A 16,598-nucleotide genomic window follows, 5' to 3' on the forward strand; every position below is an offset into this window, starting at 1 on the left:
GTCTTACTCCATGTACCTATGTTTATCAGCTTCTATAAGTCTAAGACATTCCCTTCATTTTGTAACCTTTTAAGTTAAATGTGTGCTTCAAGGGGCTAATATGAATTGCACACTGGTGTAATATTAAACCATGGGAAAGTACGGTCTACTGACGACTCACTCTGAGCCCTGAGCTCAGGGTCAAGCGCTTCATAAATTCACCCCTTTTTGCCAGACTTGTTTAAGAAGCTTTTTTTCTTTTTTTTTCTTTTTGGTGGCTTTCATTGTGAGAGTTGTGAGTCTACCTGTTATACGGAAGAAGCAAATAGCTGTCAAATAGAGTAGTCAAAAAATGACACATTAGTCTTGCAAAAAGACATCTTCCCATACTGTTTTACATGCTTTGTTACCAGCCATCCTGGCTGGAGAAGTACTGTAAGTTATGCAACAACATGGATCATGTCAAGTTCAATATATTGGCCAGAACATATGCAATTCTATTGGAACAAGACTGCTCCTACAGAGCCTCACTTCTCTGAGACACTTTCTCCTTCTGTTCAATTCATCTTCACTGTAGAGGCTTAGAAACTGAGAAGCACAGACTCAAGCACAAATATCTCCATGCACACAAACAGAACTCACCTAGGCAGTTGTGTCCGTCGTGTGCTAGACGGAAGCCATCGTAGCACGTACATCTATAGTTCCCTGGGATGTTGATGCAGTCATGGACGCAGCCACCGGTGTACTCAGTGGCACACTCGTCTAGATCTGCACAGAGAAACAGGAAGAGGAGAAAGGGAACAAGGGGTCATCATCACCATGATGGTACTCACAGTGAATCAGTCCAATCAGGGCTTAATATGTACCTCAGTACACAGACAATCACCAGGAGGTCTTCATTGAAGTAATAGGATTGTTATTACTACTGGTGAGACGATAACAAGTGAGAGAGACAGAAAAAAAGCAAGAGTGAGATTGCTGAGGGTATCAGTAACCCTGAGGAGAAGCAGACCTACAGCTGAAACAACAGCTCGCTGCAGATGAGAGGAAAGGAGAGGAGGGGAGAGAAGAAGTGAAGAAATGAAGAAGAGAAAAGAAAAGAGAGAAAGGCAGAGATGCAGCCTACCTTGCATCATCCTCTTTTGGCTCGTTCGGGGCAGAGGATGGGCCCACTCTGTATAGTTGCCTGAGCTCGGGGCTTAAATGGAGCTGACAGCAGAGGGCTGGGACAGAAGCACTGCACTCTCCCTACCACCGCCACACCTTCTCTGGGCTTCTGCTACAGGACTTGGCTCCCCCAGGAGCCCAGAGCTTATGCACAGAATGCTCACTCTCATCTACCACAGCCACAGAGAGACAGACAAGACATACACTCTTGGCACTCTCCTCTACCATGAACTTGTTCCACAGTGCTGTGCTGGTCCCATATCACAGAGGTGATGTACCGATGCCACTCTCACTGTCCTCTCACTCTCAGATCTCCGAAAACAAGGTCCCCTTTTCATTTCTACTCCCGTCCCCTGATTGTGTAGGAAGTAATGAAAGAAAGCCAATAGGGTGTACTCACATAGTTCCTTCTCTCTGTTCCTAATGAACACTGTACAGTGCACCATCATGCTGTATTGGTGGCTGCTTTACCCTTCGTTGACAATACAGAACTATGAAGCTAAACGAACACGCATCAATCCCTACAGATAGGATGATGCCTGCCTGAACTCCCAACCACTCACTAAAAAAGCAGGGACAAAGGGAAAATTAACCACTGGGACCATGTCTGCCTTTAAATAAATGTGATATACTGTAAATTATTGAACATAAATGCATAACTGGTGAGAGTTACACAATGCTGTGGAGCAGCAGAACAAGGGCCATGTATTTGCATAACTCCCTCATATTTCCACGTCCACGCCTCTTCATCCTCCGTCAGAAGGGAGAAGCGGCAGATGTTAGGACAGCAGTAATTCTACCTCAGTATACACACACACGACTAGGCCCTCCGGCCCGTGTTTTGGCAGAGGTTTGGTAGTTTGTATCAGCAAGACCAGACGTAGATTGGTCATTCAGAATGTGCTGAATTACCTTTATTCATTGGCAAATCAATGGAAAATCTAGCTGCATATACTCAGTTGCCCCAGGTGCTGTATGAATTGCATTTGATGAGTCTTTGACGGTATACAATATGGGAGAGCCTAGACAAACTGCTATGTGAGCTAACACACTTCTCTATCTCTCTGGCCCTCTCAGTCTCTCTCTTTAGTTTCAAGCATTGCACCAGCAATTAACAGAATTATTTTCATATTAGCTCTGTAAAATAAAAGTAAAGACAAAAAAAAACTTAAAAAATCTTTAAAATCTTTGTAAATATGGCTTTGCAGTGATGCTTATAAAATGAAAGGGCCTGATGATCAGAGAGTTGTATACCCCCTCAAAGGCCTACTCAACTAGAGAAACAAAGTGTGTGTCTGACAGGCTCCTCAGCCCTGGGCTGTGGAAACCTTGAGTGTTTGACAGGCCACCTCACAACTGTTTTATCCACTATCTTAATTTTACTCGCTAACATGTTCAGGGAATTTACTGCTTCATTTCATCTTGTACAAAAAAGCAGTCTGCACCTGGCTTTTTTCCTGTCACCCCCACCCTCCCTTGCCAATTCAGAAGAGTCTTAAAAGAGTTTGAAAACTAATGAGTCATGATGAGTAACATAATGAGTTAAGCAAGACAAGATCTTTTTCCAGCTTGCCAAGGACCCTGCTGCTTGCATCTTAATGAAATAAGCATGTCACTGTAACAACTTAAAGGTACAATAGGTGGGATTGACCTCAGTAAAAAAAAAAGTTTTGTCCTCTATAAACTTGTTCTGTAAGTTAATGAGACCCTCTGAGAGTTGTTTAGCAACACAGACGGCTCAGTGCCAGTGAAACGTTTGGAGTGTGCCACTACTTTCCAGTCAATTATGTTCCAGCAATCCTTGTACCAGCCAATCGCCTTCGGCAAGGCGGGCCTTCCTCCTGACTTATTTTGTGAAACCACTGTCAATCAAATTAGAGCTGGAGAAACATAATTTGAATTAGATTTCTGATGTAACCTATTTCAGCTTTAAGTTCGAATTTCCATTAGTCTGTCACAGTCGGGACACACACTGAAACCCATTGTACTATGCCAACTATACAAAATGTTATCTATCTAATTGTGCAAAAAGAAACCATATTCCTCTGCCCATTTAAATCTCTTCCTTCTGTATCACAACAGGAGAAAGCAGAGAGCTGTGGCTCGCTTCAGTAAATAAATATGTGAGCACATGTGTCCTTGACATCTTACCTTCACAATGCTTTCCGTCTCCCTTGTAGCCCGACTTGCAGATACATTTGTATGACTTGAGTGTATTCTGGCAGATGGCATCAATGCTGCAGTTGTCGAGGGCCTCAGCACACTCATCCACATCTATAGAAGAGAGAGACAAAGGTGAAAACAAGGGGACAAAGTTGAAACTGGGATACAAGCAATAACAAGCCTTGTCTGATGACGCTCTTCCCTGCACTACCTTTGAAGACCTATACATCAAAACCAAGGAGCTAAATGTTTACAAATTGCTTTTGTAACAGAGAGTTGACATCACCCCGACCTTAGAAGATGTTCTCCTCAAATAGCTCCCCAGCTATATGAAGTACATATCAGACCCAACCATCCGGAGAACACAACCAGACACAATTATGCTAGGATAAACTGCTACACAGCCGTGTTTTGGGCAGTTTAATAGTTCCCAGAAAACCACTGCACATATATACATGTAAATCATGCATTAATTGAGGAACCATTGCTTCATAATGACAAACAACCATCTGTGTAATCACTAACAAACAACCGTTCTATCATTGATTGACCTGTGGTGACCTCAAATTGACTGGTGCCGGTGCTGAGAATCTGCACTGCTCATAGGTCACTGAAACTCAACAGGAATCAATGTTTTCACATGGATGATCAAAATCTCAGCTGGTGGAGTTGAAGTAGCTCTGATCTACGAACAAGTAGATGAAGTGATACAATTTAGGAAACCTTGTTCTCACAAAAGAGAGTCCGGAAATGGTTTTGATTAAAAAGGAAACGAGACAACGGTGCTGAGGTTTGTCCTTCCTCCCCAGGCTGTGCCTCCCCAGGCTGTGCCTCATGGAGACCCTAATCCCACCTGATCCCAGTTAACTAGCCCAGGTGTTTGGGATTACCCCCAGCACACTAGGGAAGGGGGACTTAACAAGGTTTACATAGCCTCCACTATCGACCCTTATCACAATCCCTCTGCAGGGGCTGGCTGATCCCAGGGGGGAAGACGACCTGCAAGAGCCCCTCAGCTACTCATTCATTCAGCCTGGAAGACATGGCTTCCCTGGCCACAGAGGACAATGAAACTGCAAAGCACTTTAGAAACTTTGTAAAGCTTAAGCTTTTTACTATACTTTTTCAAAGAGAACGATACCAACACATGCTTTATCCTTGACCTGGATATAAATATGTACAGTATCTGTTTAGGGTTGTCACTGTATCAGTGTAGTGTTCATTAATATTGGAACAGCAAAAACTAAAGAAAAAAAAAGTGGCCTTATTAGGATCCTTTTCTCAGTCCTCATGCAAGCATTTAGAGGCAAGATGATTGTAATGGTCCCAAAGCTGCATATTGATTGATATTATGTTCTAACAATGAGAATACTCTGGGGTAAGAGGGCAGGCGTGGTCTTTCTCCACATTGATTGTCCTCCACAAGAAGAAAGTGGAACAACGAGCATGTGCGAGTGTTTCTCCAAGCCAAAAGCGATATTCAACATAATAAAAGATCAATCTTGTTGTCAGTTTTAAGGTTCTAAGTCTCTGTGGTAATTAATATTCATTAAAACAAAACCTACATATTTTCTCTTTTCCATGTGACCTCACTGTTCCCATCTGGGCCATCATCCCGTCCAGATCATTAGCTGGGGCAGCTTCACTGTGTTTTACTGGCACGGTTTTCACCAAAACCATCAAATTCATCTATATGTATATAGAAATATATAAATATATAAATATATAAATATATATATATATATATATAAATATATATATATATTTATAGCTCTCTAACTACATTGAACAACTTGATTTTACAAAAAGACACAAAAAATACAATTATATGTTTAAGCTTCTGTGTACAGTACACCATACTGTTTCATCACAGTTATAATCCTTCAGACAAACTCAAAGGACATCGGCATTCCTACTTGCTGGCATACAATTGTAATATTTTAGACATGAATATTGCAGATGACAGAAAATGAGTCAGATGAGATATATTTGGATTGGTTAGTTTCAGATAGCATGCCCTTAGTTACTGCCCTTATCCCTTTCCTTCAAAAAACACTGGTTATGGACAATATGTTACAGGGGAAGACAAAACATACTTTACAAAACTATTTGAATTGCTTCCATTGTATGACCAAAGTCACACCTTACATCAAACTGATTAGGCAGTATTCTCAATTTCTAATTTATACATTTTTCACAGACCTTTGTGTTAGAGTAGATCAGAGTAGCAAACCAACAGCAAACCCAACCATCACAAGTAAGTAAGCACTTCACTTTCAACACATAAGAGTGTTTGGTGTGTGGGGAAAATAACCTCTAAGCAAAACCCACACACGCTAATCTTTTGACTACACTGGATGAAGCCAAGCTCAACATTAAATAAGCAGTGTGATACTTCATACAGTCTTGTATATTTCCTCAGATCTGGACTGCAATACTCAGTGACACTGGACCTCACTCCTTCACACTTCATACAGGGCCCATCAAACGTCGAAGCACACTTGGCTAAGCAAGGCCAAGGCGATCTGACCTCTCCATAATATTATCACAACATTTCTTCACTGGGTATACGATGAATTTGATAAGACTCCAATTACTCACCAATATAAAATAAAACACAACATCAAATATGTTTAAGACATTGATATATCGAGTCAAATGCAGAAACTGCAGAAGATTGAGAATAAAATAAACTCCCTTTTTTATGGGTCAAACTAATGGCAAGCCAATCACTCAGATATCACGCCATCTACATATACACACTGAATTCAATAGAGGTCCTTGGCAATGAAGCTTCCACAGGCCCACACCAGACACAGAATGGTTTAGAAATCAAACCAGTGGACTAGGTGCATTCCCTGGACTATCAAAATGCATTTGCCGTAACAATAAACATGTCAGAATCAATGTGTCCTACGGTTGAGTCCAGAGGACATTCCTCTGAACAGCAGAGAGAAAGAGCAGAATGCGTTCAGTAACGCTGCCCTGGTAATTGACTCATGCCAAAGATGAAAAGCTTTGCTTTCTCAGGCATTGTATGTTTTTTTTCTTTGGCGTTGACATATCAAAGTAGCTGGGAACTTGTTAAGGCAGCATGTATTGCAGTCAGTCATTTGAGACTGGGATGAATAAACAGTCAAAACAACAGAACGAAAAAAAGAACATTTGACGGGAAATACTCAGACATTTACCAGCTTTCTCCGGGGAATGTGTGTCATTTTTAATATTGCTGGTGCAGCTATGTGTAGACAACAGAGTGTTGAGGCCAGAACTATGTGAGTGCAAGTCTTTGTTTAACCCTTTCGTGTCCGAAAAAGGTGAGACCCTGTCAGGGGTTCTTTTCCTCCCTGATTTATGAACAGGCCGGGGGATAAGCAGTGTATTTAGCTGGGCCAGCTAAAGGGGGTGTGAGTGAGCATTGGACTCGGGAGGGGGGAGCAAGTGTGTGGGAGACTCACTGGGCCCAAGGTGTGCAGTTCAAACACAGGGCAGTGTTTACTTTGTGTGTTGAGACCCTCACTGTTTGCTTGAGCCCCCCAGCCCCCGAGCCCCCGTAGCCCTTCCACCTCCTGCCACGGAAATAGAGTGTGGACTGCTGGGACACCCATAGGGTAGACCCTGAGACTGCTTGCCAACCAGCCAATATGATCCGTCAAAAATACAGTCTCAGCAGTACACTGAGAAACAAGTGGGAAAGCTGTGTGTGTTAAATCCAGGTTGTGTTGTCAGACTGGAACATTGCTACTGTATGTGAACCACAGGAATTCCGACAATTTTTTAAACCAGCAGCATGACAGTATGAACACACTAAAATGAACGGACTTCAGTCTTGACAAAAGTGTTGAAATGCTTTGTCGTCAACTCCTACTGACAGCAGGAGAGTGAAGGGTGTGGGGTTCAAGTCTATAAGGAACACCCAACATTAAACTGTTTGTATTAATGTAATTAAAACTCATTACAAGCCTGTATTTAAGGCTGTGGTTAAGGGTAGGGTTAGGGTCAGGGTCTTGCATTGCTGCTGTAGGAAGTTACTGTCTAGTAATGAGAGATTACAGTGCTTGTCACACTGTAATTACCAGTGGTACTACCACAGTTGCAGGGGAAATGTTGTGTGAGGTGTTACCAGACCTAGCCTGGTCATCATGGAGCCAGAGGAACTAAGGTTTAGATTGAGGGAGTTAGGGAAGACTGTCAGAGCAAGCATCACAGCACACCTTCCTCTCTCTCTCTCTCTCTCTCTCTCTCTCTCTCTCTCTCTCTCTCTCTCTCTCTCTCTCTCTCTCTCTCTCTCTGTCTCTCTCTCTCTCTCTCTCGCTCTCTCTCTCTATCTCCCTCTCCCTCTCTCTGTCTCTCTCTCTCGTGGTGGCTCACAGTGGCCTATGTAGAAAAGGAGAGCAGCCATCCCAAAAAGGGTTTGATGAAATGCAGATGTCAACCTTAGAGCAGAATATAGCATCCTCCCCCTCCTCCCCCTCTCCCACCCAAATCCCCTGAAGCTAATGAAGGGACACACTGTTGGTTCTCCAGCCGGCTTCTTTAGTTATTAATAAAAATATCAACTGCTTTCATTTGGGCTATTTACACTCATCCCTCACACACTCTAAATGTTTAGGGATCATGACCACTGACTGATCCTGGGCTTGCAAAAGCTGTGATGGCAACTTCAAGCTTGGGCCCCTCCTCAGCTATGTCCCCCACCCAGAGTGAAGGGTGGTTGGGTCTGATAGTGCCATAAGAGAACATGAACTACAGTATCCGCAATATTCAAATGAAGCTAAAAGCTACTGAATTAAACCATCAAATGTGTTCATTGCATTTCATCAAATTTAATAGATAATCCAGGCTGAATAAATCCACACACACAAAACCCCTCTTCCATCTGAACCTGCCAAGGCTGAGGACTCCATGGCTGACAGTATGTCAGTGTCCTTGTCAGAGTTATCATGAACATCATCCACTTCATACAGCACCACAGATTCATGCATCAATTCCCTTCCATCACAGCTGTTGAGTAACTACTACTGTGTACAAGACTCTCGTGGGTAGAAAGATCCTTCATTGTTAGATGTCAACAAAACCCTCCATTTCCTAAATTCAGCTTGTTAAAACCTTGGAGATGAATGCCTGCATCTCCACCTCAGTGTCAGTGTAAGCGTGTGTGAGCTAAGGATCAAAAGTACTTATTGTAGCAAGCTCCCTAAAATGAGTTCTAAACTATTACAGTTTATCCAATGTTGTGCTGTATCATGTGTGGCCGACAGAGCCGTGACTCACAAGTCAGTGACATAACAGTTCATGGAGGAAATACAGAAATTAAGTGAATAGTAAAACTCTCACACATAGGGCAGAGTGAGAGAACATTTATAGAAAAACTTGCAGGTGTCCTTTCGAATTCACATTTGTAAATCTCTTAAATGACTGCACTCTCACATCTTAAAGTGACAAGTCATTCATTCATGAAATTTAAGGGCTTTTTTATCGTAGCATAATGTCCTCCGTTTACAAACTCCTAATGCTTTCTTGGCCTCTAGTGCCATATTTTTATATGTCAGGAGGGTGGCACTTAGTCCTGTTATATACCTTATATTTATACAGGCAGAGCTAACAGACATGACACTCTCCCCTTGGTACACAGCAATTACATTCATTGGCGGCTGCTTTAGCCAGATACAGTGGCAACTATAAAACTGGGCAACCCAGCAATTACAGCAGAAGTGTTGGTCCGATATTTTTAGCTGCTTCCTGTCAAACTATGAGGTATAAAGTGAATGAGTCTCTTTGTGTGTGAGATGGGGAGGCAGTATAGTTCTTATCTGTTATACACAGCTATAGGATGTATTGTAAATGTCAGTCAATTGAAGGAAATGAGTCGTATATATGCACCTTCAATCCTTCACACCATTCATCAAAGCCCTATTACAGGCATATTACTAAGCTAATGCTGTAATGTAAAATTCATCTCCTATTGCCACTCTAACCGCAATCTGTCTGCTTTCTCCAGAGTGAACTCATCACAGACTTCAAAAGTCTTCCATTACTGTAAGACAAGTCAAATCTAGGACGACATGCAACGCTGTCAAATGGGACTCGGGGAAGAGCCTGCACCACTTAATATAGTTCTCTTTGACTGTATCAGAGTCAAACTAAAAGCATGTCATCACATCTGCATTTACACAGCTCTATAAAGTGTATTTAAAGATCAAGGGATTGCATGCTGCCGCTACAGTAGAAGATCATGGGTTTTCCCATGACTCCTCTCACCAAGGAAGTATTTGTTTCATCAGTGACGCCATCACTGTTTCAACACAGAAAACACCAGACAAAACTCATCAAATAAATAAATAGCTGTACTTTCTCGTTTGAATTCCTTGATGTGTCGGGTTGGATTTTTCCATTACTAAGCAGAATAAGAGCATGTCCCTTCATTTCAAACTGTTCCTAAAGCTGGCGCTAGCCTGCAGGAATGTAAACATACCGTCTGTAAACAAGGCTCTCTGTGCTCCCCCAACCCCCCCTCCAACAACACTGACCACCACAGACCAGCCTAATGATGTCCCCCCCTGACCCCCAACTCTTAAAGAGATGCAGCTCCCCATTATTAGGACCGGGGGTTAAGGAAGAGGGAAGAGGGAAAATGGGAGATGAGGAATGAGGGAACAATGGAAGCGGCACACTCTCCAACCAGCCATGTTGGTTCTCAGGACGGAGAAGTAGAGGAGACAATCCCACAGACAACCAATTTTGGATTCCGGCGTTGCCAATCACTGACTCATGGAACAGAAAAACAAAAGATGGGATTAACGATTGAAGAGCTGCTCCAGCTGTTGGCTCGTCCTGGGGAAGGCTCCACAAGCAGACATCAGCAGCTGTGGAGGTGAGCTCAGCTCTGCCGGGCCGAACTGTATCATGAACTCTGTCTCTCTGTCCTTCCCCAAACCTACAGGGACGTTTTCAGCACTTCCGCATCAGAACATAGATTACTAAAAGAAAGAAAGAGAGAGAGAGAGAGAGAGAGAGAGAGAGAGAGAGAGAGAGAGAGAGAGAGAGAGAGAGAGAGAGAGAGAGAGAGAGAGAGAGAGAGGAGGGAGTTCTTTAGAAGTCCCACCACAGAGAAGTATTACAGGCCTCATTTGGAGCTCACTGTTTACTTTAGGGCTCTATAAATGGGTTTCTAAGTCAAGGGAATCAGGAAGGGAGTGGAGAGAGATCCTGACTTCATTGTTTCTGTAGATGAGTGTCTTGATGTGTGTGCTGTGTTTGTAATCTTCAGTGCATGTGAGTGTTGTTGTAATGCCTGTTTCCTGTATGTCAGAACAGTGTTGCAATCTTGTTCAGTAGCTCTCTAGCTACCTCAGCACTATGACCATCCTAATTGAGGCAGAGGACGGTGGTCACTTGGGGAATGCTGGTCGCTCATGTCGTTTTTTTCTGCTCCTGTAAGGAAGAGAAGCTGCCAGGACAGACTTATAAGGCATCTAAAAGCTGATTGGTTCCCAAAGGGCATGTCCACAGTGTCTGTACCACAGCTACCATATGCACAGAAATATGTTCCTTGTTGACCCAGCCTGCAGTCTAAGTCAGAGACAGCAGAGCTTAGGTACCATGGCATGAAACAAAACAGAAACACCACCACTTCAGTCCAACCCTAAAACCAATAGCTAGATGGTTTGCAAAACATTATAGATAAATAACTTGGATACAGTACTTATTTATTTTCCAAGGACCGAATCCTGTAGTGCTATATAATTGGACTCCCTGTCATCACTGTCAAATGGCAAACAGTTTTCTCTGGCTTCCCCAGGCAGTGCTTTATCTTGGCCTGTAACAAACACTTCAAAGAAAACAGTGACACTGTTTTACTTGAGCTTGACACAACAAAATCCCCTCAAGTCTCAGATTGATAAAACAAATGTTCAGTCCGATCTATCAGTAACTGCCTCAGACATCTCGTTTTAGAAAGAGTCTATGAGCAGCAGGCATGTGCCCAGCTCCACCGTCAGTCCCTGAGGTCAGTATCTCTGACACACTGATGTCAAGGGGAAATATCCTGCTTTTACATTCCAGCCATGAAGATGAAAGCGAGAGGGTCACCAAAGGAGGGCCAGATGAAAGCCCAGCTTTTACACCTACATGTAAACACGCATGCATGCACTCACTCTGACTGTACGGCTCTCACTGTACCTCTCTACAACCTCTAAAACTGCAGCTTCCACACAATGATACGATGGGCTTTCCAGGGTCAAAGAATGTTAATGTTGATCTTGTTTTGGTAACACAACCTTCCACTGCCTCATTTCAACATCCATATTATACCCCTTCCCTATACTGCGTCTTCTCACACTTTTGTAATAACCTATACCACAAACACTTTCATACTATTTCATTACATAGTAATTAATGTGTACCAACAATGTTTTTACTTAGATGTTGCCATGTGGTTACATGGTAGTTAATGTACCCTAATGTAAAGTGTTGCTCACAAGAAAAACAGGCTGCCTAACACCCTTTCAACTTAGAAAAGAGCAATCTCCCATAAAACTGCCACAGGGATCAAACTAAAATAATATGGGTCTATGCTTGTCCCTATCTTTAAAGATCAAAGTCGTTGTCAGGATTCATACACTGTTTCTCTTGGAAGGAATACAGTAGTTATCAGGTTTTCTACCAACCATGCAAAGCATGTATCTTTTTCCATTCAATCTTCTGCTCTGACTGTCACTGACTGACTGACTGACTGACTGACTGACTGACTGACTGACTGACTGACTGACTGATTTCAATTCCTTGTGGGTTTGAACAAGTCTAAACACTGATGAAAGCTAGAAGTCAATCAAAAGAACAAGCACATCACTCTTCTTACACTGTCATTCACTGAGGTTCACCATCAATACTAAAAGCTTTTACAGAATGTCAGAATGAGCAAAAGCATCTTACAATTAACGTAACTCAAATATTTGTCTGAACACTAGTTCCCAAATAAGACTTTAATGAACATTAGAAGACATTTGCGTTGGTGTGTTTAAAGGTACATCTACTGAGGGGGTGGGGGGGGGGATGTTACACCTAATCAAACACAGCACCATGCAGGAGCTTGTCCAGAGTACAGCATGAACCACACAACCAGACCAGCAGGCTAAAGTTGATGAGGGATTGCTGCCAAGAGGTTGTCAAAGTGCTAGTGCCATGAAAGAGCACTGGCCATGGTCCATGATGAGCAGAGTAAAGGGTGCTGTTTTACAATAGTCACATTCTTCTTCTGCACAACGGTGTGGTCTTAGGGAAGACCAAACCCAGAGGGCTGGGCACAAATTTAAAGCTCCATTTAAAAAACTTCTTTTCATGTGGCTTCACATGTGGTTACCAGGAGCCATCAGGACTATCAGCACTACCAGAAACACCCGCTAAATGCAGGCACGTAAAAACGCATGCACGTACTCTATACACACACAACCTCGCACACATTGCACATAAACACTCACAGGATATTTGTTCGTTTTACAGGTTGATTACATAGATATAGCTGTTCAGGTAAAAGTCTGCAATATTAGCTGAGTTCATCTCAGAGTAGATCTTTCAACATTGCGTTTGATCTCCCACTGCAGGTAATGCAAGTTGACTTATGTTTGAGGGGGCGTGAGTTACACCATAGCTTACAAAGTGGGGAATAGAAGCCCCTGTACAATAAGCCTGGAAAGCTGTCTGTAGCACAGCCATAGCCCATGACCAAGGGAAAAACGCAGGGCTACTTCATTAAGTATAGAGGAAAGGAAGAGGAGACAAAGCAAACAAAGCAGAGGAGGGGGAACATGGGAAGAGGGTGGGGTGTGTGGGGGCAATTCTAGTCTTCCATCTCTACCACCTCTAGGTAGGCCTCTCTCCTCTTGGGCCTCATTCTGCTGAGTGGCTCCAGGGCTACTTGGTTCCCACAGTGTGACCAGGCCTGGCTGGTGTTGGCCCTGCTCCCTGGTCCTGCTGAAGCTGGAGCTCTGACTGGCCTGCCACCCAGAGCCCCATACCCCCAGATCCCCGGCCCAGGAGCAGAGGTTACACCAACACAGCCACTGACTGCAGCATGTCAGCCCCACACCAACCGTTGCCTTGGTGCTACATTGGAGCCAAGAGCTTCCGCTGAACTCAAGGAAAGTCATTTGCCTTTTAAGGCACCTCACTCTTTCACATTTATTTTTCTTTCATTCTATTTTGTTTCTTTCCTTCTGTCTTTCATTTTTTATTTCATCTTTCCTTCTTTCTTTGGCCTTCTCTCTACCCCTCTCTGCCTTCACTACTAATCTCCCTGTTCCCCCCTCTCATATTTTTCATTTTCTTACTCCTTACCACATCCTGAATATCCCTCTTTTGTCCCATTTTTTTTTCAGATGAAGTAACGATTGATGCCCTGAACACGGTCCTGTGATTAGGCTGACATTGATAAAGGACAAAGCGGCTTGTCGCCAACATCTGTGTTGAATAAATATTGACCTGACAAATTGTCCCCCTTTTCCTAGTCATTGTTCAGCATCTAGTCTGGCATTGTTCATCTCTCTCCCTCTCTTTCTGTATCTATCTCTCTTTATCCCTCTCTCCATATCCCTGTCTCTCTCTCCATCTTTCTTTCTAGAGCAGTGGGTCTACATCTTTTTTGTGAGAAAATTCAATTCACCACTCTAGTCTTTCAGTCAACAGACACAGACCAAGTTTTCCCAGGGTCGATTTTCAGTCACAAATTTCAATTTGTCCATCTAAATTAAACCTGTCACTCAACAAGCATTGCCAAACAAACAAACAGTATGTCAATGTTCAGTTCTGACTGTTTTCTCACACCCATTCTGTCTCACACAGACATACCATGCCAACAAGTTAGTAGAGTCAGGCTGTTATCTGCCTATCTATCATGTAACAGATAGACAGTCATTATGAAGTGTTGGTCAATCATCAGTTGTAGTGTTGCTACTAGTCACTAACAAACAGGTGCATCCCGTTACCCAGTGGCACTGTCACAGAAACATTCCACATGACAAGGGAGTGTAATCGATGTTGTGGAAAATTAAGTGAGAAAAAGTAGTTCTAATTGCATAATGTAAATATTGGGTTTTCCCACAAGTGGGGGAAGACCACCCAGAATGCAAAATAGTCACCCACCCCCTTTAGTCCTGCTGAAGACTGCTCTTAGGATGTAATTTTGTGTGTGTATCTTTGTGAAACATCATTCACCACACACAATCATGACACATACACAAACACAAACTGTTATGTCTATCAAGCATCTGTCCTTATTTGCCGTGAATTGTCATACACTGTTGCTATGGGAAGCAGAAAAAACTGAATAGAAGAACTACCAAATGAATTAGGTTTCAAGTAGCATCATGTCTCGCGTTTTTTGTGTGTGTTGATGAGCTCAGACTAAAGGCACTTAAAAAGTCCTATGGTGTGTAAATATTTAGAAGGGTTTTATTGCCGTCGTCTTTTTTAGAATCAGAACACACTGTGAAGATTTTTTTTTTTTTTACCTTAGCCTTGAGGCTGAAAACAAAGATCTGACAGACGGGCCATGAAAGCAACCAGGGCACTGTAGCTTCGAGGAGACTACAGAGAGAGTGGTCCACATAAGTATTACAGAATGGTGTCAAATACTTGTCCTAGTAGTGACAAATACCTACTCGTCTCGCCTTAATTAACTACAGTAGGTACAGAGTCAGTAGGTGATCTACATGTTATAGAGAACTTTTACCAATTTGACATAGGCCTATTTTCATATAAAAGCAGATAACTGACGGAAGCGAATACAAATACAATGTGGAATCAAAATGATTACTGGCGCATATTTGCAGATTTAGATACAATTTCAATTTACATAAAATATGTAAAATTGCCGACATGCACGTGCAAAAACGTTAAATTAGCTGCGAGGAATATTTCTTGTTTGTCCTTGAATCAGTTCAGCATTGGCCACAATTTCTAGGCAACTCAATCTATATTTGTATGGCAATTCCATCGGGAAAGAATTATCAGAACTACATTGATTTGAGTGCATTTTATTGTACGTGGAATTCTGAATGGAATAAATAATTTGTAAGCAATTTGTAAGTGCTATTTTATTAAGTTAAAATTATGCACACATTTTTATTTAGTACTAAACTGTCAAGTGATTCAGCTCAGCACTAAATATTAAGAAGGCTAATGAGAAACTCCTTCAGTGTCAGAGTAATAAGGCATGCAGGAATAAGGGTATTTTGACGGGAAAACTTACCTTGAGAGGCTTTGCTTCCCGAAGCGCGAGCTGGCTGTTGGACAAAGGCGACCAGACAGAACCCTACTAATCCAATGCTCGCCCGCATTATAACGTGCATATACATGTTTCACTTTCAACTGCTTTTGATTAGTTAAGTTCAACACCTACTGTGTAACGCTTTACTGTAGTATACGGGTTTCTGGTCTTAAAAACGTGTTAGTTCCCCAGAAAAACCCCTTTTCTTGGGACTGAGCGGTGGGTCCTTTCCTTTGCCAGCTTATTTTGTTTCAAGTGATCGGGTTTTGTGGATAGCCCGACAATGTGAAGCAATTGAGGAGCGGTGTTCTGTGATCATGTTCGACCCAGACCAATGTCAATATAAGAGAGAAGGAGAAAGGTTTGAGAGGGATGGAGTAAAGCAGAGGGGAGGGAGGGGGTGGAGAGAAGAGGATCCGCGCACTGCTCCTGCTTTTACTTGTCCTTGCTCTCTCTCTCCCTCTCTCTCCCTCTCTCTCTTTCTCCAACTACTTGCAAGGATTTCTTTTTCTGCAGGAATTTACAATCAGCTGCTGGTTGGACCGTAGTCGGAGGTTGCCATGGACACGGCTTCCGTAGGCGAGAGGTCAGACTATGGGACCATGTGCACTCAATGGATCTGGGCAACCTGCGCTCCACACTCTCAAACAGAGCTACCTCTGGGTTGGGGGAATCCCTTCAAGTAGCTTTGGCCAAGAGAGACCAAATAATGGTATTTTTTTTTGAAGGAGCATAAAACGAGTCCTTTTGACAACACATGCCTATACGCACTGTTCACGAATCCTTGTCTAATCTAAACTAAGGAAGTCATGCATTGAAAACCTTTCATTTTCATACTCTAACTTAGAGTGTTAAGCATAATTGGCGCTTATATGCAAAGGATGGCATTTAATCAAACTACAAGTTCAATTTCTTATTTAGATTGTTCAGCTTTGCGAAACACTTTTCATACACGGACAGATTCAAATTTAACACTTTGTTGTTGTAACCTGCAGGAGTTCAGAGGGATCAGATCTGATTTGTT

General features: G+C 42.6%; 1 protein-coding gene across 4 annotated transcripts in view; it reads right to left on the minus strand.

Annotated features, from left to right (window-relative positions):
- scube3 (signal peptide, CUB domain, EGF-like 3) overlaps positions 1–15,895 on the minus strand; it is a 58,017-nt gene extending 42,122 nt beyond the window's left edge. For all 4 annotated transcript variants that reach the window (XM_084680207.1, XM_084680209.1, XM_084680206.1 and 1 more), the window contains exons 1-3: positions 15,557–15,895; positions 3,298–3,420; positions 622–747 (exon numbers count right to left, since the gene is read on the minus strand). In XM_084680207.1, coding sequence (XP_084536333.1) covers positions 622–747; positions 3,298–3,420; positions 15,557–15,662 — 355 coding nt within the window. In that variant the 5' untranslated portion in view covers positions 15,663–15,895. The remainder of the gene's footprint in view (positions 1–621; positions 748–3,297; positions 3,421–15,556) is intronic.
- Positions 15,896–16,598: the final 703 nt, after the last annotated feature.

This window comes from Hypomesus nipponensis, chromosome 18, assembly GCF_054491055.1.
Source record: "Hypomesus nipponensis isolate SF chromosome 18, ASM5449105v1, whole genome shotgun sequence".
NCBI lineage: Eukaryota > Metazoa > Chordata > Actinopteri > Osmeriformes > Osmeridae > Hypomesus > Hypomesus nipponensis.